Source organism: Tachypleus tridentatus, chromosome 13 (assembly GCF_004210375.1).
Source record: "Tachypleus tridentatus isolate NWPU-2018 chromosome 13, ASM421037v1, whole genome shotgun sequence".
NCBI classification, from domain to species: domain Eukaryota; kingdom Metazoa; phylum Arthropoda; class Merostomata; order Xiphosura; family Limulidae; genus Tachypleus; species Tachypleus tridentatus.
Genome location: NC_134837.1, coordinates 216397314 through 216423920, shown reverse-complemented (window position 1 = coordinate 216423920; position 26607 = coordinate 216397314). Strand labels below are relative to the sequence as shown.

Sequence of the window (26607 nt, the reverse complement as noted above, 5' to 3'; positions counted from 1 at the left end):
AGGGATTTCATTATATTATAAAGCAGAATAACAAGGACAAATCATAAAGGGATTTCGTATTATTATAAAGAAGAACCATAACAAGGATCAGGTAATCACGAAATTATACTTTTAAATCTAATATGCAGTATAAATTCATTACGACAAAAACAAATTATTCATGGACGATTTCAGTTGATAGTTTATTTTATAAAGTTAACGATCGAAACTGCAATAACTATTCTTAATGTCAACACATAATATCAACACAAGCATTTCTCAAGGACCCGAAAACTCTACGATAAAAATTACGTTACCTGACATCATCGCTGGATTTATCAAACCAAAAATTAGAGCTATGGGTTCTGGTTTCTGAAATTATTAAAATACATTTTATGTAGACTACCCGATTTCTGCTTTCACACGCAGCAGCATATGTATTAGATAATAACTAACTGCCTTCTGGTTCAGTGACAAGACCTCTGTCGTTTTTATATAAAACTGATATGGAAGCAGGGCGTAACCAATTGTGATACATTGCTTGTAATGTGCTAAAGATGCACGCGTCTTCACTGTGGCCTCCATTGAATAAATCATCCATTCTGCTGATAATGGTACAATTTCCGTTTTAAAGAAGTGAAGTAATAGGTTTTGACAAGAATTTGTGAATGGATCATGAAAACAAATCTTTAATCGAAATCAAACTATGTATCTTCTGAATGAAAAACCATGGGAGAGAGAAAAAAGAGAGTGTTTAAGTGGAAGATGTAATTCATTAACATTTCGTTACTATCGACACTTACATTGTAATTTGTTTACAATAAACCAGAAAAACAACATCACAACAAAGAGATTACAACAGAAGACACCACCTGTTCTTAGGAACGATCCATACTATGCGTTGATGACGTTAAGGTGTTTAACATTTGATAAACAATTTGACATAGACTTGCTGTACAGATAAGAACTGTCTCGTTCATTTTTACATGGATATTACAAAGTGGACGTCGATATACACACGTCGTAGCTTTCGTTTGCTGTTCAGTTCTGATCAACACATGCATCATGACCGCCAAGAAAGAAATTACACAGGGCAAAGCAATTATACACCTTTATCAAAAAATAATGATTTACGTGACGAAAACGTTATTGGTTGTTGCGTGTGACGGGAGAGCACCCTCAATAGTTTAACAACGTGCGAGAGGATTTAAAATTTGAAATACGGAAGACTTCGACAATTCTTCGTCAACTTCGAAGATTAGAAACAGTAAACATGAGTTAAAATCACCAGAGGCAAAATATTACACTGTGTTGTTAATCATTTGGTATTTTTAACCAAACCTTAAAATTAATTTCTCTTTCTGTGGGTTTCAATAGCAGAGCCTTACAGATAACCTGATATGCAGGCAATGAAGTTAAGAGGCCTTTTGGAGGTTAAAAGTGCAGAAGAATATAACCTGAAATATATTTTAGTGAACTTAAATAACTACATCTAAATGAAGCCAAGTAAGTAAACAAAACCACGAGAAAGGACTGCTTTAAAAACAGCAAATCTTAACCTCTAGGGTACAAACTACAACTTGGGATTAAAAGTTATATTTTTAAAAATATGCATCGTATTTTTTAAATTTTAGTGTGTTATGTTTACGGCTTATAAATTCATGGTTATAACCTGAAATATATATTTATTTATATGGGCCATCATGTTGAAGGTCCTTTTTGTAGGTTACAAAGACAAAGTCAATTGTATGTACCAGACATATAGGCGATAAATTTTTCATGGTATCGGGTTTACTAAGGCTGAGTAAGATAAACCTATATATAAGTTAGAAAATCACAAACTAAGTAACACTAGCTAAATGTTAGTGCTAAAATACTTCGGGAAAGAAAAAAAACATTAAATATTTTTGATTAATAATTGACATTTGATGGGATGATTAGGAGATGAATCACAAGTTTTTCTTGCAGGTAAATAAACCTATTTTACTGTATACAGTTGATGTAGAAGATGATGTTCCTATTACGTTTCGTCAATGATCACTCACAGCAGATGCAATTTCTTATGCCTAAAACATTACTAGAAAAATTTGCTGAACAAAAGTGATTTCATATCTGCAGTTCCAGCTTTTATAAATCTTGATATTATATACATGTTTATTTCGCCCAAATGCAAAATAAACAAAACACTGTTAAACTATCAAAAAATACCAAATACTTGCGACGATATGTGCTACAAGTATAACACAAGGATATTTGTCTGCTAGATTTAAATTGTATTCGCAAGCCTCTCATATAAAATTAAAACAATAAGAAAACTGGAACTGATGAAACTGTTTTTTCCTCCATCCTGAAGCCGACGGAACTGGTTTTTTTCCTTATGATGGAGCTGTTTTTTGTGGGTTTTCTTGCGGTATCTAGGAACTGAGAGAGCTGTTTTTGTTTGATTTTCTGCGGTGCCCTGAAACTGAGGGAGCAGTTTTTTTTTGCGATACCCTCTATAAGCAGTTTAAATTAGCTTAAATTCTTCGCAGTTATAAAACTTTTTTTTATAAGCTACCAAACGCTTTTTTTTCTTAGTTGAACAGTGATGTTTTTAGATTAGGTTTTCTGTGGGAAATGTGTCGATCAGAAAATACGAGCTTAGTGTACATCTTGAGAGCACGCGGCTGAAGAGGAGAGTCGCAATCACGAATTTGTGGGTTCTTTAAGCACTTAATCCTATAAAGACTAAGGATTTTGGTATTCTTTTCAATTTCCTGCTTTTAGAGGTTTCTCAACATCGGCCATGAGAACGTTTCTGATTAACAGCATTTGTTCGTTTCAAACAGACTACAAAACTAAAGATTTCGTTGGTATGAGGTACGAGTACCACGGTCGGGCGGACACTTGGAAAGCGATACCGATATCAGCTTATTAAGGGACCAAGAATCATGACCTGAATAAAAAAGTTCATTCTTCCAGTTCAGAGAAACAAAAGATTTCTTGGGGTAGATTACGTAGGTTAAGATTGGGTAAGCAGCCTTAAACCGTTCGATAAAAACGTCTGTTTTACAGACTGGTTCGTTCGATATTAAGATAAAAGTTTAAGTGTAAAACACAATAACACTATTTTGTAATAAATTCGTATTATGAGAGGAGAATAAAAGTAAATTATTATTTGGTTTTTCTATTTGTAAAGAGTATTTGAGTAGATTGTTCGAAATTATATACGAAGGTGCTGTTACCAAAAGCGCACACTCCTTGGCAGTATTGAGAGTTAAATACGAGTGTGCTATTACCAAAATCACAGACTCACTTACAGTATTCAGAGTTAAGTACGAGTATGCTATTACCAAAATCACACACTCCTGGGAGTATTTAGAGTTAAATACGAGGGTGCTGTTACGAAAAGTGCAGACTCACTTGCAACATTCAGAGTTAGATACAAGGTGCTGTTGTCAAAAGTATATACTCGCTTGTATCTGTAAAGTACTTGGAAAGGAAACTAGGCCTAGTACATAAACGTAAAACACAAATCAAAACGTTTACTAATTTTTATTTTGTCTAAAAAAGCTCAAACTTTTACCAACCTTATCCCATCATATAGAACAGCTTACTCAATAATAGAATTCTGATATTATTTAATAAATAAAAATGTAGTTACTGCTAAAAGGAATAGTGTGTTAGTACATTTTGAGAAGTTTAATATCTTTATAACTTACAACTAACTGTATGAATAATTTGGAGAAACACTAATTTCACTTTTAAAGTTATAATTTGGAGTCTATTCATTTTAAAGTGATTAATTCTTAATAGCGTTAGTTTGAAATACATTACTGTTTTAGGTCTGAAAACATATGGTAAAATATGCCTATTTGCTTTAGGAAAGTTAAGTGAACTTGACCTATGGTCTTCACTTTTTCTGTGCATAACCCAACATTTTCAGTGTCTGATCCAATAATTTCAGTATATAATCCAACATTTCCTGTGTTTAGCGCAACATTTTTATAGTATAATGATCTATAATCTAACATTTCCTGTGTTTAACCTAACATTTTAAAGCTCACAGGATATTCACAGACGATAAGCTTGGTATAAAATTCTCATCGTATATTATATTACTTTTTAATGACTTAAAAATGTCGTATAGAAACATGTATGGATTACTGAAATGTGTTTACACCGGTGTAACGTATAAAAGTATGACAATTGTGTAGAGTACATTGGTCGACCCCTTTTGGTACATGAGTGTGCAAAAACGTTGGAAAGCAAAGTTTTCCCCATCACACCAAACATACTCGCCCTTTCAGTCGTGGGGACGTTATAATGTTACGGTCAATCCCCCTATTCGTTGGTAAAAGAGTAGCCCAAGAGTTGGTGGTGGGTGGTGATGACTAGCTGCCTTTCCTCTAGTCTTACACTGCTAAATTAGGGACGGCTAGCGCAGATAGCCCTCGTGTAGTTTCGCGCGAAGTTCCGAAAAACAAAGTAGTAAAGTTTTACTATGAAGTAAATATATATTTCGTATTTCTATTTAAACATATTTTTTGTACTATTACAAGTATATAAATATTATTAGAGTGTCTTGAAATAAAAAAACAAGCCTTATGATGTATTACAAATACTTGTTAAATATTTAGCAATGTTTTTTATTATTTTTCATTCTTATATTTTCAATAGTTTTACTTCTCACGGAAAATAAATAAAAATCCTTCAACCAGGGCTTATGACATCACAGCCTCCGTAAGAGATATTCTACTTTTGTCTTTCTAAATGCAAATATAAATCTGACGAGTGATGGGGAGAGCGTCCCCACTGATCTCCGAGGAATCTTACAACAATATTTTTTCTCCCTATTAGAAGCTTGTTTCGTTTTGGACGAAACGCTGTATTACGATGTGATCCTCTCGGACGTTACATTCGCTAACTTTAACTCATCATAATTTTTGTCATATTCATAAAATATGTTTTTTAGTAAACCTCAATCACAGTAATCGAACAATTCGATTATCTACAGGGACATAATTAGAAACAACAAATACCTTACAGAATAGGAATGGGAGGGCAGCAGTTGTTACATCATACGTTGGTGTTAATTATAAAGCCCAAGGCTAATGTTGACAATCGGATAATTCTCCGAGTGTGTTGATGCAATTTGGAAATACACAGTATGATATATAGACAGTCACCTGCATATATGATCTTAATAAACAATTCCTTTAAAATTAATCATCGATTTTCGTTTATTTTCCTTTTATTAAGGTTCTATATGTGAAAGCTGTTGAAACTAATTTGCACTGGCAGTTGGTTGTTGCATTGTCTTCTAACAAAGGTGACATAAGCCGCTATCTTTACGAGTATTTTGGATGGAATCAGGTTTGTAGGCGTCGCTATGCATAATATTTGTTATTAAAATTCGGTGCGAAAAAATATTTAATCGAACATCGACAAACACCTTCAGATCGCCCACAAAATGTAATTTCGTTTTCTAGATTCGAAGAAGGTGGTGTAACTCGATTACATGGTAATTTAATATCAGACACGGAAATGAGCAAATTAAGCATTTTTCAACGTGGCACATAGTTTAATTCAACAATCTTTTACCGCAGTTACAATATAGAGAAACAATATGGTACACTTTATTCTTGTGCAACAGAGACCTCTGTGATTATTGTTGTTAGAAACACTGCAACTGATTGGCTTTAATTCAAAAAGAAGTTATTTAAAAGTTACAAGACTGTGAGTAACTGTAGTTAACGTCTTTACCCAAGTATTGGAGAATCTTGAAAAACTATCCGTATCCAACAACTCAGGTCATGAGGATCTAAAAATATAAACGTTCAACCCCTATCCTAAAGTACAGGTTGTTCATTTTCCAAATAATGTAATATAAGAAATATTATCTAAAATTACAAATCGTTTGTTTTCAAATAATGTTTTATATCAAACATCATCTAACATTAGAGGTTGTTTGTATTCAAATATCATCTACCAAATAAATATTATGAAGTATTCTAGGTTTTCTGCAGTCAAATAATTCCACATACCAAATATTAACTAATATTCCAGGTTCTCTGTAGTCAAATAATGCCATCTATCAAATATTAACTAATATTCCAGGTTCTCTGTAGTCAAATAATGTAATCTACCAAATATTCCAGGTTCTCTATAGTCAAAAAATGTAATCTACCATATATTATCCAATATTCCAGGTTCTCTGTACTCAAATAATGTAATCTACCAAATATTATCTAATATTCCAGATTCTCTGTAGTCAAATAATGCCTTATACAAAATATTATCTAATATTCTAGACTCACTGTAGTAAAAAAATGCAATATACCCTACTATCTGAAAACACAGATTGTTTAATACGTATTTTTTATAGCAAAGACACATTGGGCTATCTGTTGACTCCATCGAGGGGAATCGAATCCTTAATTTTAACGTTGTAAATCCGTAGACTTACCGCTTTACTAGCAGTGGACAGATTGTTTAATATCCAAAGGATAGACCTATGAAACGTTTTACAAAAATCCTGGTTAGACGTATTCATAGAATGTCATTTAACAAATCAGGCTGTGTGTGTCCAAACATTGCCATGTAATTGTAGCTAAAAGCATTACACACAAGCTCTCAACTTTAACCTGAAACTTACCTTGCATGTTCCGTAGGTGTGGGTGAGCTTCGAGAGTAGGTTTTGTCATGCCAGGGAGAGCATTGTGGGGGTAACCTGGAATATAGCAAGATTGACCTCAGTAAAACTTACTTTACTTCTGCCACTAAGAATGCAAAATTAGTTAGCTTCAGAAAGCTAATTCTGTTAAAATAGAGACTATATATAAGTTCCTTTTTTGTTCTGATAAACTAAGACTTTCTCAAAACACTTTGACTGAACGCAGTTAAATAATTTAACTGTCTATTACCACAGTTCTCTTCAACTAAACCTGGTGGAACAATTTAACTGTTTATTATCACAATGCTCTTCAACTAAACCTGGTTGAACAATTTAACTGTCTATTACCACAATACTCTTCAACTAAACCTGGTTGAACAATTTAACTGTTTATTATCACAATGCTCTTCAACTAAACCTGGTTGAACAATGTAACTGTCTATTACCACAATCTACCTGGTTGAACAATGTAACTGTTTACTTCAACTAAACCTGGTTGAACAATTTAACTGTTTATTACCACAATACTCTTCAACTAAACCTGGTTGAACAATGTAACTGTCTATTACCACAATACTCTTCAACTAAACCTGGTTGAACAATGTAACTGTCTATTACCACAATACTCTTCAACTAAACCTGGTTGAACAATGTAACTGTCTATTACCACAATGCTCTTCAACTAAACCTGGTTGAACAATGTAACTGTCTATTACCACAATACTCTTCAACTAAACCTGGTTGAACAATGTAACTGTCTATTACCACAATACTCTTCAACTAAACCTGGTTGAACAATGTAACTGTTTATTACCACAATACTCTTCGATTGAATGTGATGAATCGACTTAAATATTTATTCATCCATATTATTTTAACTGTATGTACTTATAAACAGTTGCGTTACACACTACCACTTAAATATTCAGATGAAAGTAGAAAAAAAATCTAACTGTTCTCTAGTGTTTTTAAGATAGACGTCAATCTATGGTAATCTTGTAATTATGTTTTCACACATTTTGAATAAAACCTTCAAATGAAAAGAAAAAATATAATTGTTTATTATAATTGTATAAAACTTCTAACTGAAAATAAGTCAACGTACAAATCACCATCCGTTACGTTCTAATATAGTGTTTTCAGTAAGTGGGAGAGCAGAACGCGATATAAGATAAATATGATTTTATTTTAAAAACTGTTTATAAAATAATTCCTCTGAAATATATCGATCAAACAAAACAAATACATTAAGTGTTACTAGACTTAACTGAAGTAAATTGGAACAGTACCCTAAACTTGATCGTGGGTATCAAAAGATTGCCTGGCTACTCAAGTGGGTCGAGAGCTGGGTAAGTTTAAGACTTCCTATTTTAATGTCTCTTAAAATAACTATTCACTTAACGATACAGTTGAAAGAAATGTAATACATTTTTCTACCACCCTGCAATTAAAAACATTGCCGATTCGAAAACAAATATGATAACTGAATATATACATATAAAAATGCATGTTTTATTTTACTTTAACACCACAGGTAAAATTGAGAAGACAAATTTGAAGAATAATATCGAATAATAAATTCGATGAAGCGTCACAACATTATTCACATACCTCTAAGTTCATTTGGGTCACTACATAGCGAAGTGAAACGGACTCAACATCCAATAGGTATTAAGCACTGTAATTGCATTATATCCATTTTAAGTCTGGTATACATTTGTGTTAAAAACGTAAATTTTGTTCGTTTTTTAAACCAGTTAACACAGCAATATTACATATAGAAAATTAATCCAATCGCACTTAACTTACTGAAACAACGTATTCGTAGGTTTTTACAGAACACCACCTTTTTTATACCTGTTTAGTACACACACATACATAGATATATGAGCTTATTACAAATTATGTTTTTAAAGTCATCTTCCTCCTTAGCAGTGGCGGCACTAATGGGGCAAAGAGGGCATTGTTTCTTGCCTCCAGTTTGGCCCCCCTGTGTACTGTGTATGACAAGAAAACACGTTCGCACGCGCACTACCGTTTCGCAGGATTTTTTTCTTGAATGTTAAAGTCAACCAGACATATCCTACAATATTTGATATTACCAGGCATATCCTACAATATTTGATATTCCCAGACATATCCTACAATATCTGATATTCCCAGGCATATCCTACAATATTTGATATTCCCTTTAAGCCTACTTTTTATACTGATGGTACTTACTACTGTACTAAATAATTATTTATCTCATTCAATAATGCTCGAATAATATTATTCATCAATCCCGTTTTAAAGGGAATTGTTATTCGAACCACTCCAAAAGCTATATTTTATAATGGTTAAAAAACTTTCTGATGCTTTTAAAATGCTTGTTTAAAATAATTTTTGAAATCCATAGTTGGTAAGTATAAGTTAGCACACTAAAAACTTGCACGTCAGTATATTTTGTCTTGTTTTTCTCCATAACATTCTGACCTGCCCCATTTGCTCCTCCTCTGGAAAAAACAAAATAAACGATGCTGGTGCTGTAATTTCTCCTAAGAATAAATAGTTGCACCGAAACATGAAATCATAGCGACACATAAATAAAATTGAACTGGGAGAAATTTCAAGTATGATCGTTCTATCCATGTTCAATTCACGAACTCAAAACACGCGTAAATAATGTCAAACTACTGATGTATGTTTCAGATTAAACCCATTAAGGTTTAATCGTCGTGCTTACATTGACTTTTTTATTCAAAGCTTTCTCATCTGCGTAAAGAAAGGCTCACGCACAACACGGTAGCTCGAACAGCCTTTGCTATTATTTTATGTACGTAGCTCACGTGAGTTGTTTCTCGGCGCGAACAAAGCGACCATTACTTGTGTATAATTTATCGAAGTCATTACGGGCTAAACGCTGTTAGGTTAGCGTAGCTCTGTTGTTTGTTTCAGATCAATCTACGTGACTTTCTTATTACCAACCACGATAGGGTGACTTGCTCTCTGTATAGGAGGAACCACTCAGAACTGCTTATATCTCCCATCAAATCTTACATCTCTACCTTCGGTTCGGGGCTAAGGAATCGTGAATGATAAATCTGATTCGTGTTCTTATATCAACTTACAGAGCAACAGCGTCTCACAGTGGCTGACAGTGCAGAAATCACAAACGTATATTTATTTGTCCCTTATCATCAATGCCCTGGCTTAGAGTTAGTTATCAACATCAAGGGATAATGTGATTGGTGGACGTTTTCACGTGATGTATGCAACTGACACTAAGCGTGGGGAATAAAATAAACTAAAAACGATAGAAGAAAATGAAACTGAAAAAAAACACATAATTATTTACTTGCAGGTTGAATAAGAATACCACGTGATTACTGAAATCAACTTGGAAAAATATTCATATATATGTTTCTTTACTCTGAGTATAGCAAACTGTTAGTCAAACCTTTACGGTATTCTCGTGATCATGAAAAAATACGTGGTATTTTACGATATTTATAAACTGAAGTGTTTTAGAACATGAATAACACTATCTGTATTAAATATTAGAAAACAGACACTGCTTCAAAGTACCTGTCGCCCAGAGAATAAAGACAAACACTTGAAAATTCGTTTGTTTACCATTTTGCGCGTGCAATTTTCACGAGCAAGTGATTCGAATCATAATTCAGTTTTTCTTTTGTTGTTGTTGTTTCGCTTCTTTATTTTAGCGCAAAGCTACACAGTAGGCTATCAACGTTCTGTCGACCACTTGTACTTTGACTCATGATTTTAATCGTTACAAGTCTCTACACTTACTGCTGATTCTCTGAATTTCTTCAGTTTAGTAAAAAAAATGTAACGACACGAAAATAGTGTTTGAGATTTACGACAATTTTCAGGGTTGCTTACAGTTTAATTAATTTCAAACAGAATCAAAAAATAAATAGTATCGTCATATATGTTCTACGTGAAATTAAGACTATTTGAAAATACAATAATACAATACTTCATCAGGTAGGTGAACCGTTGTTAATGACAGCTTCGTCCGTAATCTTGATATCTCTATGATTTTTGACTAGTTTAAGACGTTTAGATTAGTTCTGAGACCATATACTAAGTTAAAAATTCTAAATGACTTTTATAATTATAAAATAAAAATAAAAATATTCCAGACAATACTAATCCTTTCAAGAAATTAACACTTAAGAAAGAATAGAATCTACCTAACTTTGTATCGAAAATGGCTAACTATACGGGGAAAACACAATATTATGAGTCTAAGACAGCTTTGCGGGTCAAGCATAACTTTATTAGTTGGAGATGGCTTAATATGTCATAGTTTACGTGTCACAGGTGGTTTTATTCGTCAGAGGTTGCTTTAAGTTTCAGAAAGCATCCACCAAAATATTTAATTGTCTATAATATCAAATGTTACCACGAGCGGCTTATGTTTGTTTTTTTGGATTTCGCGCAAAACTACACGAGGGTTACCTCCCTAATTTAGTAGTGTAGGGCAATTAGTCATCACCACCCAACGTAAACTCTTGGGCTATTATTTTACAAAGAAATAGTGGGATTGACCGTCACAATATAACGCCCCCACGGCTAAAAGGGCGAGTATGTTTGGTGTGAAAGGGATTGGAACCTGCGACCCTCGCATTGCAAGTCAAACGCCCTAACCACTTGGACTTGCCGTGTCCGAGCGGCTTATGTTAGCTATGATACTACAAAAGACAGGATTCAGCCTAATTTTACTTAGTGTGTAACGCCACATTAGATACTTTACTTCAACACAAAATAACTCAATCCTTAATTACAGCATTCAGTTTAATGTTATGTAATATATATAACTTCACACCAAATAAGTCACCCCGACTTATCCATCTTAATATTTCAAATTACAGCATTCAGCATAATTTTACTTAATGTCTAATTTCACATCAAATAATTTACTCTGACTTAAAAAAACTTAATACTTTAAATTACAACACTCAGCTTAATTGCACTAAACGTATAGCTGACTCTGAGTAGCACAGATTAACAGAAAACAATCAATTAACCCGTGTCCATCGAGAATAACATCTACCTGAGTTAAGCCTATTTCGTACTTGTACCACAATACAGAAAATTCGGTCTCATCTGTATGAAGATTTTTCATTCACATAAACGATTTAGGTCATTCGGCGAATTAAAATTAATTAATCTACAAGAACAATTAGGACTATTACATGTTCACTACAAATCCAAAGAGCCTACTCGTCTAATTATATCTTAAACTAACAATGCAAAATAATCTGTACAACAAATACACACTGAGAAATTAATTAAAAAATAAATATAGGCATAAAACAGGATGAATTATTTATTTGTTTGAAATTAAGCACAAGGCTATACAATGAGCTATCTGTGCTCTGCCCATTACAGGTACCCCGCTGTACCACTGGAGGGCAGAAAGTATTTAAATTTCAGATTACAAAAAAAAAAATGAGATTGACAATCGTGCAACAGAAAAATTTTATTCGACTGTTTATATAATTTATACCTAGTTTAACTTAATTAGATGAGAATAACCCCCCCCCAGTGGCTCAGTGGTATGTCTGCAGGCTCACAACGCTAAAAAGAGCACAGATAGCCCATTGTGTAACTTTGTGTTTAATTAAAAAAAAAAAAACAGATGATAATAGACAGCGCAAACACGAGTGTTGAAAGGCCTAATTTTGGTTAAAGTTTAAATTGGACACAAGTATTAGAAATCTTTGGTTTATTAAAGTTGAAACCAAGTGCAATCGGTATAAATAATTAGAATTGAAAATGGGCAGGCACAAGTGTTATGAATCTTGCTAAAGCCAACTATAGAAACCTTGGAGTAGTTGGTTTTGGTATTTTCAACCGAATCGACACCTTATTCCTAAGATATTTCTAATACTAACCAGAAGGAAGACAAACAACAAGTAACACCTCAAATCTATACGACTGCTCTTAACTGAATATAAGATTGACTGCCGTAGTCACGACGTCCTCACAAATAAAAATATGTAGCTTGAACTTTGGACTTTTTAATCCTTAGCCCAGCACAGTAGCCATACTTTTGCAGAATTATTGTTTAACAATTACTGATATATAGTCTCGACAAATTAGTAATAGTATAGTTCATCTAGTCAAAAGACAGTTGAAAAGATAAGATCTCATTAATTTAGGCTTAAGATTTTTTACTCCTTTTCTAATTTTTTTTTAATTTCAGCAAACAGAAAATAATTTCAGCAAATCTCCAAACTCTTTGTAGATTAGATCGATTTTAAAATATAAAGAAAAGACGGTTTTAGGGACAAAACTTGTCATTTGCAGTTAAAGAATAATAATTTGAGTTCAATGCCTAATTTCCACCAAAAGATGACAAGGTTTTAACTGTACATGTACTAGCGAAATTATATGTTTGTCTTGCATTTAATTTTATCACAATCTACTATTGGTTAATTTATTATGAGACAGTTCTAGTAAGTTTATAAAGTGATTAAACTAGTGAATATTTCATGTCATAATAAAACGTTTATAAACGTAGTGATAAAGTAAAACCTAGATCTTATCATATATATGTAGATTTTTCTTTTTATAATATTTTAATAACGAGCCTCATTGAACAAGTTCGCAGGGGTTATCTGCACTCTTTCCACTGCGAATAATGGAACCCCATATTCTAGTGTTGTGAATCAGTGAACTTATTACTGATCCATCAGGGGACCTTAATCTATATGTATCTTTATACTGAAGTAATGGTAAAGTCTTAATACAGTCAATACAATTCTGACCCCCCGCTGGTATAGCGGTAAGTCTTCGGACTTAAAGCGCTAAAATCACGAGTTTGTTTCCCTTCGGTGGAGAGATCAGATAACCCATTGTGTAGCTTTGTGTTTAAATGATAGCAACAAATAAATTCAGACAACATATTTATCTGGTAACCTGTGAAATTGCTCACTGAGGCTCGTTACTACAAAACATTATGAAAAGAACAATCTGCATATCTCTCACCTCCCGCTAGTACAGCGGTATGTCTCCAGATTTACAACGCTAAAATCAGGGGTTCGATTCCCCTCGGTGGGCTGAACAGAGAGCCCTTTGTTGCTTTGCTATAAGAAAAAAAAACACACACACACGCATATCTATGATAAACTCCAGGTTTTAATTTCTCAATGCGTTTATTAAGGTTTTATTATGGCATGAAATATTCATTTGTTCACTCACTTTATAAACTCGCTAGTAGTGGCTCATAATAAATCAACCAATATAGATCATTATAAAATAAAATGCTTGCCTTTTTAGCTATGGGAGCGTTATAATGTGATGTTCATTCCCACTATTCATTGGTAAAAGAGTAGCCCAAGAATCAGCGGTGGATGGTGATGACTAGCTGCCTTCTTTCTAGTCTCACGCTGCTAAATTAAGGACGGCTAGTGCAGATAGCCCTCGTGTAACTTTGCGCGAAATTTAAAAACAAACAAATAATACGCATTTAAACTGAGATAATCTAGGGCCTGACATTGCCTGGTGATTGGAGCGCTCAAGCCGTATACTGCGGGTCGAGGGTTCGAATTTCAGTCACCAAAAATGCTCGTCCTTTCAACCGTGGGGGCTTTATTATGTAACGATCAATCCCATTGCTCTTTGATAGAAAAAGTAACCCAAAAGTTGGCGGTAGGTGATGTTTATTAGCCGTCTTCTAAATTAGTGATGGCTAGCCCTCATAACCCTCGAACATGTTTCCATGAAATTCGAAACGAACTAAACGAGTTAATCTAACAAAGTCGAATTAAATAATTCTACTTGAATAAATAACTATTATTAACATGTCTAAGTGTGAAAAACACACTAAAACTTTGGTATTAGGCTTAAGTTTTATATGTCTTTGTTTACTCTTTGGTGTCTCAGTAGTAGGCCTAAGAACTTATTACATTAAAATTAAAGGTTCGATTCTTACGATTGGCACAGCGCAGATGGACCATTGTGCAGCTTTGCGGTAAAACAATAAAAATAATAATAATAATCTCTAATTGCCGAATAATTAGTATTATATGAGAATACAATACTTTTGTCAGATCATTTACAGTCGTATAGTAATAGAAATATCGAAAGTTACTTATTAATCAAGAATGTAAATATCATTACCTGCAAGCTTTATTCTTAGATTAAATTCTAGCTTGTGTTTTGTTTAGTCTGTTGGTTTTTCTTTAAAGACATTTAATCTGAATCAGATAAGAAGTGATAAAATGTTTTTTTATTTTTTCGTATTTCATCGTAATCATCAGGCTTCACTCATCAGAGGGTGCAGATTGTTATTCTGACAGAACACTGGATTTCGGAGCTGGCGAGCTGAATTCAAATCCATGCGAGAACAGAAAATATTCCCCACGATTTAATAAACTGTGAGTGCATTATAGGATTGTCAGTCAAATCTTTTAATTTTGATGGCAGCTGATAAGGTACTGATGACTGGCTACCTTCCTAATACAAATCTATTATGACGTTGGAAAATGGTACAAAAAAAAACTTATTAACCTACATAAACCTCACTACTGACAAAAAGTTGTTTAATGTTTTAATGTGCTTTTGAAAGTAATCGTGGCAATAAATAATAAAATAAACAAAATCACAAAACTCTCATTAACAAAAGTCATAATTAGTTTCAGAACTAGGCCTACTAGTGCTATATCCGAGATTAAACAACTTTCGTAATATTGAGCATTTTTACCATATCTGCTGTTGTGCGGCTATATAACGTGACAAAATGAATAGTGGCCAATGATACATTTTCTTCACTTCATCTTTCCAGTGTATAGGGTTTTATTTTTCATTGTGAATACAAAACACGTTGACACCATCAGTATGTTTCATACTTTTCATCATGATATAGGTTCAGTTTATCTCCTTTAGTGATCTTGTGTTTAGGGTTAGCGATGAAGAGTAGAATTTTCCTAAAATAGTATAACCCAATAATATAAGTTGGTAAAAGTGTAGATCGAATTGCACTTCCTTTAAACGTAGACTTCGAGATTATAAAGTTTTCGGAGTATTAAATCTATCCATTATCATTATCATCAGGGTTAACGTTTACAATTGTCTTACTGACACTAGTCGGCTGCAACCTATAATAAAGATTTCATCTTCCATTACGCCAACAAACATTGTTCTTCACGTGTTCTTTTATTTCAAGTAATTACCCCATAAATCACTTGACCGGCTATTTTTAAACTGCCCCTACACAACTTTCATGCTTTCAGAGTAAACACGTATGGGCTTTAGTTTTGTTTTTTGTTTAATTTACTGTTAATTAATTTAGAGCTTGACTATTATGTTTAATGTCAAATCAAATTAGAAATATACTTTTTTTCACCAGGCTTAGTGGCATCAGCGCCAGCGAATTATCTCGAAAAATATTTTATACTGTTTATAAATATTACTTGTCTGCACGATAAATTACTGTCAACACTGTACATAGATTAGACCACAAAAATATGTATTATGTGGGTGAAAAGGGGAAAATCTAACAGGATTGAATATCTATACATGTCTATTGTACCGTATAGTGACACATCAGCAGTCAGGGTAACTCACAATAGCACGGGAAGTCACTTCAGTCTGTCTTAAACTTAGTATCATTTGAGGCTTTCTTTAGTAGTAAAGGTTAGTCTTTGTGCTGTGGAATAATTGATCAAAACTTATTCTATTTATCCAGACCTTACCACTCCAGAAATGCTGATGGTCACAAAATGAATGCGACAGTTACGGTTTCATGGGGCCCGGCATGGCCAGGTGGTTAAGGCAATCGACTCGTAATCTGAGGTTTCGGGGTTCGAATCTCCGTCACACCAAATATGCTCGCTCTTTCAGTCATGGAGACGTTATAATGTGACGGTCAATCCCACTATTCGTTGGTAAAAGAGTAGCCCGAGAGTTGGCGGTGGGTGGTGATGACTAGTTGCCTTCCCTTTAGTCTTACACTGTTAAATTAGGGACGGATAGCGGAGATATTTCTCACGTAGCTTTGGCGAAATTCAAACCAAACCAAACGGTTTCACTGCCATACAATAACCCGGAATATTTTTGATGTAGTAAAAATTTATTCTAGGCAGTATTCGAACCTGCAAACCTACTTACTTGAAACGCAGCTTCTCTGGTATGTTTCCCCATGGAGCCATACAATAACACAGCATATTTTTGATTAAGTAAAAAATTATTCTCTATTCTTACACTGCTAAATTAGGGACGGATAGTGGAGATATTTCTCATGTAGCTTTGCGTGAAATTCAAACCAAACCAAACGGTTTCATGTCCATACAATAAACCGAAATATTTTGGATGTAGTAAAAATTTATTCCAGGCAGAATTAGAACCTGCAACCCTACCTACTTGAAACGGAACTTCTCTGGTATATTTCAACATTTGCTTCTCCAAACAAACAACTCTAACTTCAGAGGACGGAATTCCCCCATGAAATAATTTCTATAATTAAACCACAGAATAATTTCACCAAACAAATTAACTTTACAAAATATACAGAATCAACTAATATAAATAACATCTCATATCTTGCTATCTCCACGTAACATAACTCACTAAAAGAATAACCAACATTTAATTTTTTTACAGAAGTCTACATTATATATTTTTACGCATAAACCATGGTTGTGATTATCATACGCGGGTTACGAGAGAAATGAATGAACTGGTAAACAACTGACAGATTACCAAGTCTATGAAAGTCAAAAAGTGCTAAAGAATGAATGAATGAACGTTATGATTACAGACTCTTTCACTGACTTTCACAAAGGAAGTAGTGAAGGCTGCTGCTGACCATGTTTTGTCCTCCAGGTGGCTGTGAGTTTAAGTAAACATCTCCATTTGTCAAGTTCACCTGGGTAGCCCTTCCTACATTTTACCTAATAGGGACAGCTACACCATATTTTAAAGCGGTTCTTCAAATGTTAAGCTAGACGTTTTTCTCAACTCAATTTACCACATAAACAAACAACAGTTTTGTTCTTGTTATTTCAATTGTATTTTTCGCCTTTGTTGAGATATGAACGTGAATTACACTTGTACATTGCTCACAACACAATTCACTTAGTTTCTTAACGTCACTAAGTCACAAAAAGGTTCAGAACACTTTAGTATTTACTAATTTTCAGTATAATTGACTTTATTGCATCCAATTGGTAAATGAAATTCGATTGATTTATCGACTTCTAGCCTCATAATACCTTTTTAGGAGTAGCGTAAAGGTCCATCCAGGTTTCTTATACAGTATTTTATCATTTCATAGTGAGAAATAGCTTCGAACCCCCTATTCTGAATCGCATTGATGCTAGCATGGAAAAGTAGCACGTGACCAAATGGACGTATCACAAATAACCAACCAATAATCATTGTTTTATAGTACGTTTATGTAAGATATGATGCGAGACATCATATGAGTGGGCCCGGCATATACAGGTGGTTAAGGCACTCGACTAGTAATCTGAGGGTCGCGGGTTCGAATCTTCGTCACACCAAACATGCTCGCCCCTTTCAGCCGTGGGGGGCGTTATAATGTGTTGGTCAATCCCACTATTCGTTGGTAAAAGAGTAGCCCAAGAGTTGGCGGTGGGTGGTGATAACTAGCTGTCTTCCCTGTAGTCTTACACTGCTAAATAAGGGACGGCTAGCGCAGATAGTCATTGAGTAGCTTTGCGCGAAATTCAAAAACAAACAAACAATTATAATCCATTTGTTTATCTGGCATTCATTGCTACGTGGTACTATTCCCTTGTGTTCGCGTGAAAGTAAGATGAATATTGCACCACACAATAGGAAAACCAACGCCACCAAATGTGCGTGGAACACATTAATATGTTAATAATAACTAACAATCAAAGCTCGTACAATCAGTTGATTTAATTTTGGATTGCACTCAGGCAACTTTTCTCAACAATAATGTTAGATACTTTTGAGATAAAATAAAAAAGATTGGTTTAGAGCTGCTACAATCATAATTCAGTGATAAAAATGCGTATAATTTAAAAACTCGTTGTTCTTTCTAGTTATATATTCAAGAGTTTATAACCGTTACATTTTGATCAATGGTTTCATTGCATGTTGCCCCCCGCTAGTACAGCGGCATGTCTCCGGATTTACAATGCTAAAATCAGGGGTTCGATTCCCCTCGGTGGGCTGAGCAGATAGCCCTTTGTGGCTTTGCTATACGAAAAACACACACACACATTCATTGCATATCGGTTACAGATGTTTGAAAATTGGATCTCAGAACAGCGAGGCCCGGTGGTTAAGGATGTCGACACGTAATCTGAGAGTCATGGGTTCGAATCCCGTCACAACAAACATGCTCGCCCTATCGGCCGTGGGGTCGTTATAATGCGACGTTGTAATCCCACTATTCGTTGGTAAAAGAGTAGCTCAAGAGTTGGCGGCGGGTGATGACGACTAGCTGTCTTCTCTCTTGTCTTACACTGCTTAATTAAGGATAGCTAGCGCAGAGAGCCCTCGAGTAGCTTTGCGCGAAATTCAAAGCAAATCAGAACAAAAAAACACAAGAAACGACGACGGAACGAAAACAAAAATCCTATAACTCACACATTATTAACTCTAGTTATGTGTAATCCCAAATTTGTCAACATAACTCACATACTATTAACTGTAATCATGTTTAGTCCCAAATCTTACAACATAACATGAAGTTCATAAATCTCAAAAGTATTTTTCTCTTTGAACTTTTATCTGAAATTCTGAGTAGAGCTCAATGAAACGTGACCAAATGTTTAGAGAATCATCGTTTTACAACCTTTATTTTTTTACATAAGTGGAGAAACAACAAAATAATTTTCTTGGTGAAAATATATTTGAATTTCCTTTTTACTTAAATCAGATGTTACGATATCAGAGAATTATAGTATATATTCTTTAGTTTTTCTTTTAATTCGAAATGGCGACATAAGCTAGTGAAAGTACGGTTGAATTTGATTTTATTCCATTCGGTTACAATGTTATCAACTATTTAGAAAATGTTTGAATTAGTTTTTTTCTGAAACAGAAATGACCTTTATCAGCTGATGAAAGCATATTGTTTTTTTCTTGTCCCATAATTAGCGTTATCTTGATATTAAATCAGAAACAGGTGAATCCGTCTTCTCAACACCAGCGCTCCTCTGTGACACAGCGGTATGTCTGCGGAGTTACAGCGCTAAAAACCGGGTTTCAAAACCCGCGGTGGGCAGAGCACAGAGAGGTCATTGTGTAGTTATGTGCTTAAAATCAAAAACAAAACAACTTAACGCCTGAAATATTGTTTTAAAAGTAACTCAACATTTTCTTAAAACACAAATCCTCCATTTTCACGACAATACTGGGCCAGGTGTGGCTCTGTGTTTATAATGTTCCGGACTGTTGACCTAAGGTTCCATGGATCCAGCCATCTTTAAAACCACAAAATAATAAAACAATAGCGCGCTTCTTAGCTTTGGAGCCATGGGTGTGTTATAAGGGTGACGGTTAAACCCACACCATTCAAATAGAGTATCCAATGAGTTGATGGTGAGTGGTGTTGAATAACTATGTTCACTTTAGACTATCGCCTCAAAGTCAGGAACAGCTCGCGCAGCTAGCTATCGAGTAGCATCGCGCGAAAGTCAATAAACAAATAGTTCATGACTATTTCTTCTGGTCTTGAGTCTCAGTTGTATAAAAAATAAATTGTAATATTTGAGCCAAAGACAAGGTGGGACACAGACAAGCAAGTGTCTTGTCTTAGCAACGAGTCACGTGAACTTGAAGGATTAAGACTGATTTATTCTGGGCATGAATCCGCCTTGCAGTGACACATCGGTATGTCTTTGAACTTACAACGCTAGAAACTTGCCCTTTGTGTAGATTTATGCTTAAGTATAAACAAAAAAACAAGGCACAAACCTCTAAAATCCCAGTCACAGAGAAGTCAAACATTCTAAACAAAATACATGTAATATTTATTGGCGTAATATACGCCATCATGGCTTCCAAATGGTTATTCTCTGAAGAAATTACAATATTTTTTTAATTTAAACACTTTTCCTGGAATGTCCTACGTTACAAAAATCTTTAACCTTTCATTTTTCTCACATTTTACATAAAGAAGTTTAAAGCAAAACTCGAACTTGTAAAATATAGTTTGTCTTTTTCTATTTTTTTTCACTTTGATACTATTTAGAAAACGTAGATTTGAATACACGATAAAGACAAATAGCCTGATATCAGGCTAAATGAGATACTTTACATACCACTAACAGAGAGTTAAGAGAAGACATGCCACGATGCTAAAGATTTGCTGCGAAGACGAAAAGTTGTAATACTTTTTTCTTTTGAGTGATTGGCTTGAGATAGTGTCAGTTTCAAATACACACGTTACGGTCGAGATAAAATATAATATAGGTATCCTACCGTTTCTCTTAACTGTAACTATCACAGCAAACCACGAAACGAAACTCTCGTTTTATCATTTTACCCAGACCTTTTGGCACGCGCAACATTCACCCTCTGCTACCGCAGCGATTCATCAAGTTGGTCCACGATGGCGTAGGTTCTGTTTAAAGCGGACACATTAATCGAAATGCCAACAAATTGAAAACTAGTTTATTTCTTAATGAAGGGAACAAAGGGAACGACTCGACCCAAATGAGCTTGCTGGAAGTATATTAAAAAGCCAAGCGGCAAATTACCGGAGCTAAAGCAGACTGTGAAGAACAGGAAATTGGATTTGTTCCGTAAAACAACGTTGTTTCTACGGGCCTAGAGAGGAACTGAGAGATGTCTAACCGCCAGACTGCCAGCAATATTTAGACTTACCAGGTGATCCCCCCTTCCTTCTGCAGCGTATGACGTTGATACCTTCAATAAAATTAACCCAAAATTATATTGTCCGGCAAATATCCCTTTCAGGGTTAGGGATGAGGTTTCCATTTTCTGGACAACCTTGGAAAATATGTTATTAACTTAACACATTAGAAAAATTTAAAAGAATGACATTCTCATAATAAATGTTTTACTCAAATTCGTGATGACGAGAAACCCACTTGAAGTAAAAATATATCTCAGTGCGGTTGGAATGGGTATTAGCACTTTTACTAATAAAGCAGAAAACAACGTTTCGACCTTTTTAGGTCATCTTCAGGTTAACAAAAAACTCACTCAAATGGTTTTCTTCAATATCAAACAAAAGTTCTGTTAAGTATAAACTTCAACAGAAACTAGAACTTACTGTTTTATAACATAGAGTACAATGTAACAAGTACTGTCGAGAAAATACACTTTAAACATTTACTAATAAGTTAGTTTTTTTTGTGAGAGCGGAGGTAGTTTATGCCAGTTTCTAGCGAATGTATTTTTTAGGCTTAACGCTACGTTTACTAACACAGAAAACTTTCATGTAAAAAATAGTGTTTGCCCGCAGTAACACTAACCAGAAAACATTAGTTGTATTCATCGTATTCAACATCTATCTTTAGTTTCTAAATTTCACCTCCCGGAAAACTTTTCATTCCATACCACAACTATTCAGCTGGGCTGGACTATGGGAGCCCTAAGTATATATAAAATACTATTTTGTATCCTGTACAAAAAAAATATATTGTGTGATGTACAGTATACAGTTATTGTAAATACCAAGCAAAGAGGGTTTTCTTATTAGACCAAATAACGTTGATAAAAATCATAATTAAATGCTGATATTGTCTGTTTTTTTCTCTCATTCCTCTTAGTTAATCCGTAAGAGAATAATTTTGAGAAAGACTCAGTAAATAACTATTAAAATAACACACACAGGATCGGTTAAGAGAAAACGTCAGTAAGGAACTAGTTAGAAGGAATAATTCTTAGAGGACTAACAAGGAAAAATTGCCCTAAAGTACTGATTAAGAGGAAGTAATAAAACGGTAACAGCAGTAAAATGTGACTTTTATAGTTATGGTAGGTTAGAAAAAGACCCGGTTCGGTTAGACAGTTTGAGTAATCATATTACAAACATTGTTTTATCAACTGAGCAAAAATATCCTTACTTGGATTCCTTAGTGTGACCATTTATAATTGGCGCATCAGCTTCCCTGGCATTTATTTTGGACACTCACCACCAGGCTGCGTTCAATAACCATTCCTCTTCTTTGAAACTCCCTAAGCTCCAGTTTCGCGTACTATCTTATATCTAGTTGGCTGTATTAACAACTATTGACTTCATTAAGTCCGAAGTTGCAGTGGAAGCGTTTTCTTTTAATTCGTTTTTATTTGTTTATTTTTAAGAATAAATCTGTACAATGGATTATTTGTAATGTTATCACCACAGGGTATTAACACCAATCATTAGGGTTATAAGCCTTCCAATCTGCCACCGATACTTCCGTAGGCATTAATTATTATTAACATTATTTCGGTAATTTGGAATAATGTACAATGCACATTAAATATATCAGTTTTTCTACGAGAACACTTTTGTATTTAACTATGTTCACATATAACTTCATTAGTGCACCTCCAATTGTAATTACTAGAAAATTATATCCACCGTACGGACACGAGCGTTAAGCCAAAACAACCCACCAGTCTAAAATGTGTATGCGTTGTAATGCGACCACTGTGCCTATATGGTAATTTATTTCTGAAATTTGGCTTTTGTGAGATCTTATGATAAGTGTAAAACATTTAAGCGATGCCTCATTCAATGCTATAGTCATTGTAGTTTTGTTAGGTATATCGACTATACAGAAGATTGTTTTCGTCCATTTTTCAAATAAAGTTGTATTAAAGCATTCGTGATATAGATAAGGTGGGTACTGTATATTTCTGACATAATACACAACTAAAAACACCAGTGATATTTATGTGTTCCATTATTGCATATTATAATAGGTTATGCCATTTTCATGCGAGTATTAACGTATTTTAACAACGATGTAAACTAATGTAATTAAACACCTTTCTCTTATAAACTCTAAGTTTGTGACAAACGTTTGTTAATTTCATGGTTCATAAGGTAGGCTTTCCTTGTGCAAGTATTAACGCATTCAACCTCGAGTGTCTTTGTTGTTTACTGTAGTGTTAATTGTGCAAAAAAGAACATAAAATATGTCTCCAAATTAATACATAGCTGAATTAAGAAAGGAACAGGAAAACTACATCAGTAAAAAACAGTGATGTGGTAAACTAGATAAACTACACAAAGTTTATTAAAATAGTAAGGAACAGTGTATTCCTCAAACACAGTGGAGCAGCGATCTTCAAAGTATGCTTAGAAACTGCAGTGTGGCTAAATGTGTTGGCTGTGAAACGTAACTTAGTACCATGCTACTGGTACTTGTAAGTCAAGAGAAAAACTTGTCTTACAGTTGTAATGAACATTACTCATTAGTTCACCTTAAGCAGTACATCATTTCTAACTGGAAGTCAACCGGTATAACACGTCTTACAAGTGTACTGAACATCCCAAATAAGTCCAACATAAGTAACACGTCATTATTTTCTGTAAGTTACCCGATATACTTGTTTTACAATACTTCATCTCGCTCATCTCAAAAACTAAGACACGGCACTTATAAGATAGTGTGGATGTATGCATTGTTTGATAGATCTGGCGTAGGCAGCTGCTTGGATGACCAAACGCTCGGAGTTCCAATATGACTAGGGATACAAACTTCACTTCTACCTCGAGCGCCAGTTAAGTTATCACCAGTCAAGGTGTTTCGTATAATATGACAACATTTTTGCTTGTTTTTTTTATTAAACATAATTATACATAATAAACTATCTGTGGGATTTAAAACTGAATTATCAGGGCTTCTTGAATATGCGTTAGAAAAACTATAAAGTATTGGAAAACTAACTTTTATAAGGACATGAATTTCAGAGGTCACAACTATCAGTCCATTAAAGAAACAAACACTTCTCGAAGGTCTGTAAGCCACCAGTGTATTGCTAGTAATCTCAACATGTGTTGCGAAAAAACGAAAGTTTTTTTTTTTCAGAAACTGCTTTCGTAGCTGACGTATGAAGATGTTTTACTACCAGGAGTAATTTTTGTTTAAGTTAAGAACGAAGGGTATGCTCGATAATCGAATATTGTGATTTACAGAATAAATAAAGATGCCAATAAATCTCCTCATAATTATTTAGTGAAATGTTCGTTTTGTAATCAATTTTGAAATTAAAAACCATAAATGAAAGTCCTGTACAGCCGAAACAGTTTTCTACTTTTTGTAAAAAAAAAAAGCCACTCGCAGGCCCGGCATGGCCAAGCGTGTTAGGGCGTACTCGCGCGTTCGCATCCCTGTCGCGCCAAACATGCTCACTTCTTTTAGGCCCGGCATGGCCAAGCGTGTTAAGGCGTGCGACTCATAATCTGAGGGTCGCGGGTTCGCATCCCTGTCGCGTCAAACATGCTCGCCCTCCCAGCCGTGGGGGCGTTATAATGTTACGGTCAATCCCACTATTCATTGGTAAAAGAGTAGCCCAAGAGCTGGTGGTGGGTGGTGATGACTAGCTGCCTTCCTTCTAGTTTTACACTGCTAAATTAGGGATAGCTAGCCCAGATAGCCCTCGAGTAGCTTTGTGCGAAATTCAAAAACAAACAAACAAACAAGCCACTCGAAAGTTAGCTTGACGTTTTTAATACAGTGAATACATATACGACTTCTTTCCCCGAACATAGATAGCTGTTTAATGATGAATGTTTCTTTAGAAAAATAAAACAACTTATGCATGTTGTAAGATAGTGTACAAGAAGCCGTAGGACGAAATATTGATTTAAGCGACTGTTCATCGGGAGAAAGAAGTCGTTCATACATTAAACACGTTAAGTTAGCGTTCCATAAAACTACGAATACCTTGATGGTTTTGTACTTTTGTTGAGAGCTACGAAAATAATATACATTAGAACTCCATCCAACATGTACAATGTCTTGTTTGTTTGTTGTTAAGCCTAAGTCTACAATATAGACTATCTGTGCTGTGTCTAGCTCAAGTAATGAAACGTGATGTTCATCGTTCTAAACTCTCGGACATACTGTTCAGTTACAAGGTGGGGTTGTACGAGAGTACGGTGGCAGTATAATATTTGTTTTTCTTCGTTTTCTCTTCTGCTATAAGTTTGTCCGAATGAAAAGTAAAAGTTTTAATTACGAACACGATTGATTATTAAAAAAGACGCCAATACTGAATATTATTTATCGTTTTGTTATATTATAGATAGTGTGAAAGTTGGTAATGAAGGAAGGTAAAAACGTAAATTAATTAATTAATTAATTAATATTTACTAACAGATGTACCTGTTCTGTGTTTGACGAGAGGGTTATGAAAGTTAACAAATCGTATCGATAAAAATGAAAGCCTTCAAATGGTACATGAGATCTGGCAAAGAAATTCTTAGCTGTTATAATATTAAAATGTGCTCGGTTTTCCGAAATATGTCAGTGTAAATGTAATTTTTTTATTACTATTATCGAAAACCAGTAAGTAACAAGTGATTTAAAGACATCTCGCTTGATATAGCCCGGCATGGTCAAGTGGTTAGTGCGATAGACTCGTAATTTAAGGGTCGCGGGTTCGAATCTCCGTTACACTGAACATGCTTGACCTTTCAGCCGTGTGGGCATTATAATGTGATGGTCACTCCCACTATTCGTTGGTAAAAGAGTAGTCCAATAGTTGGCGGTGGGTAGTGATGACTAGATGCTTTCCCTTGTGTAGCTTTGCGCGAAATTCAAACCAAACTAAACCCTCTAGGCTTACACTGCTAAATTATGGACGGCTAGAGCAGATAGTCCTCGTCTAGCTTTGCTCAAAATTGAAAAACAAACAAACACTTGACTCAAAGACATCTCAGTTGATATAAGTGTCCATCGACAAAGTATGTACAAACAATGTGTTAAAAAGAGCTCATTCAAATGCAGTTATAAAATTCAATTTTTTAACCAGTTATGAGCATAAATAGTGTT

The 26607-nt window shown here is 34.5% G+C and overlaps 1 protein-coding gene across 5 annotated transcripts in view; it reads right to left on the bottom strand.

The window, feature by feature from the left end:
- The window catches only part of LOC143240721 (retroviral integration site protein Fli-1 homolog), a 193639-nt gene that overhangs the window by 20612 nt on the left and 146420 nt on the right, over positions 1-26607 (bottom strand). For 4 of the 5 annotated variants that reach the window (XM_076483651.1, XM_076483653.1, XM_076483649.1 and 1 more), the window contains one exon: positions 6617-6691. The exons of the other annotated variant lie outside the window; for it this stretch is intronic. In XM_076483651.1, the coding sequence (XP_076339766.1) occupies positions 6617-6691 (75 nt within the window). The remainder of the gene's footprint in view (positions 1-6616; positions 6692-26607) is intronic. 5 annotated transcript variants of the gene reach the window in all.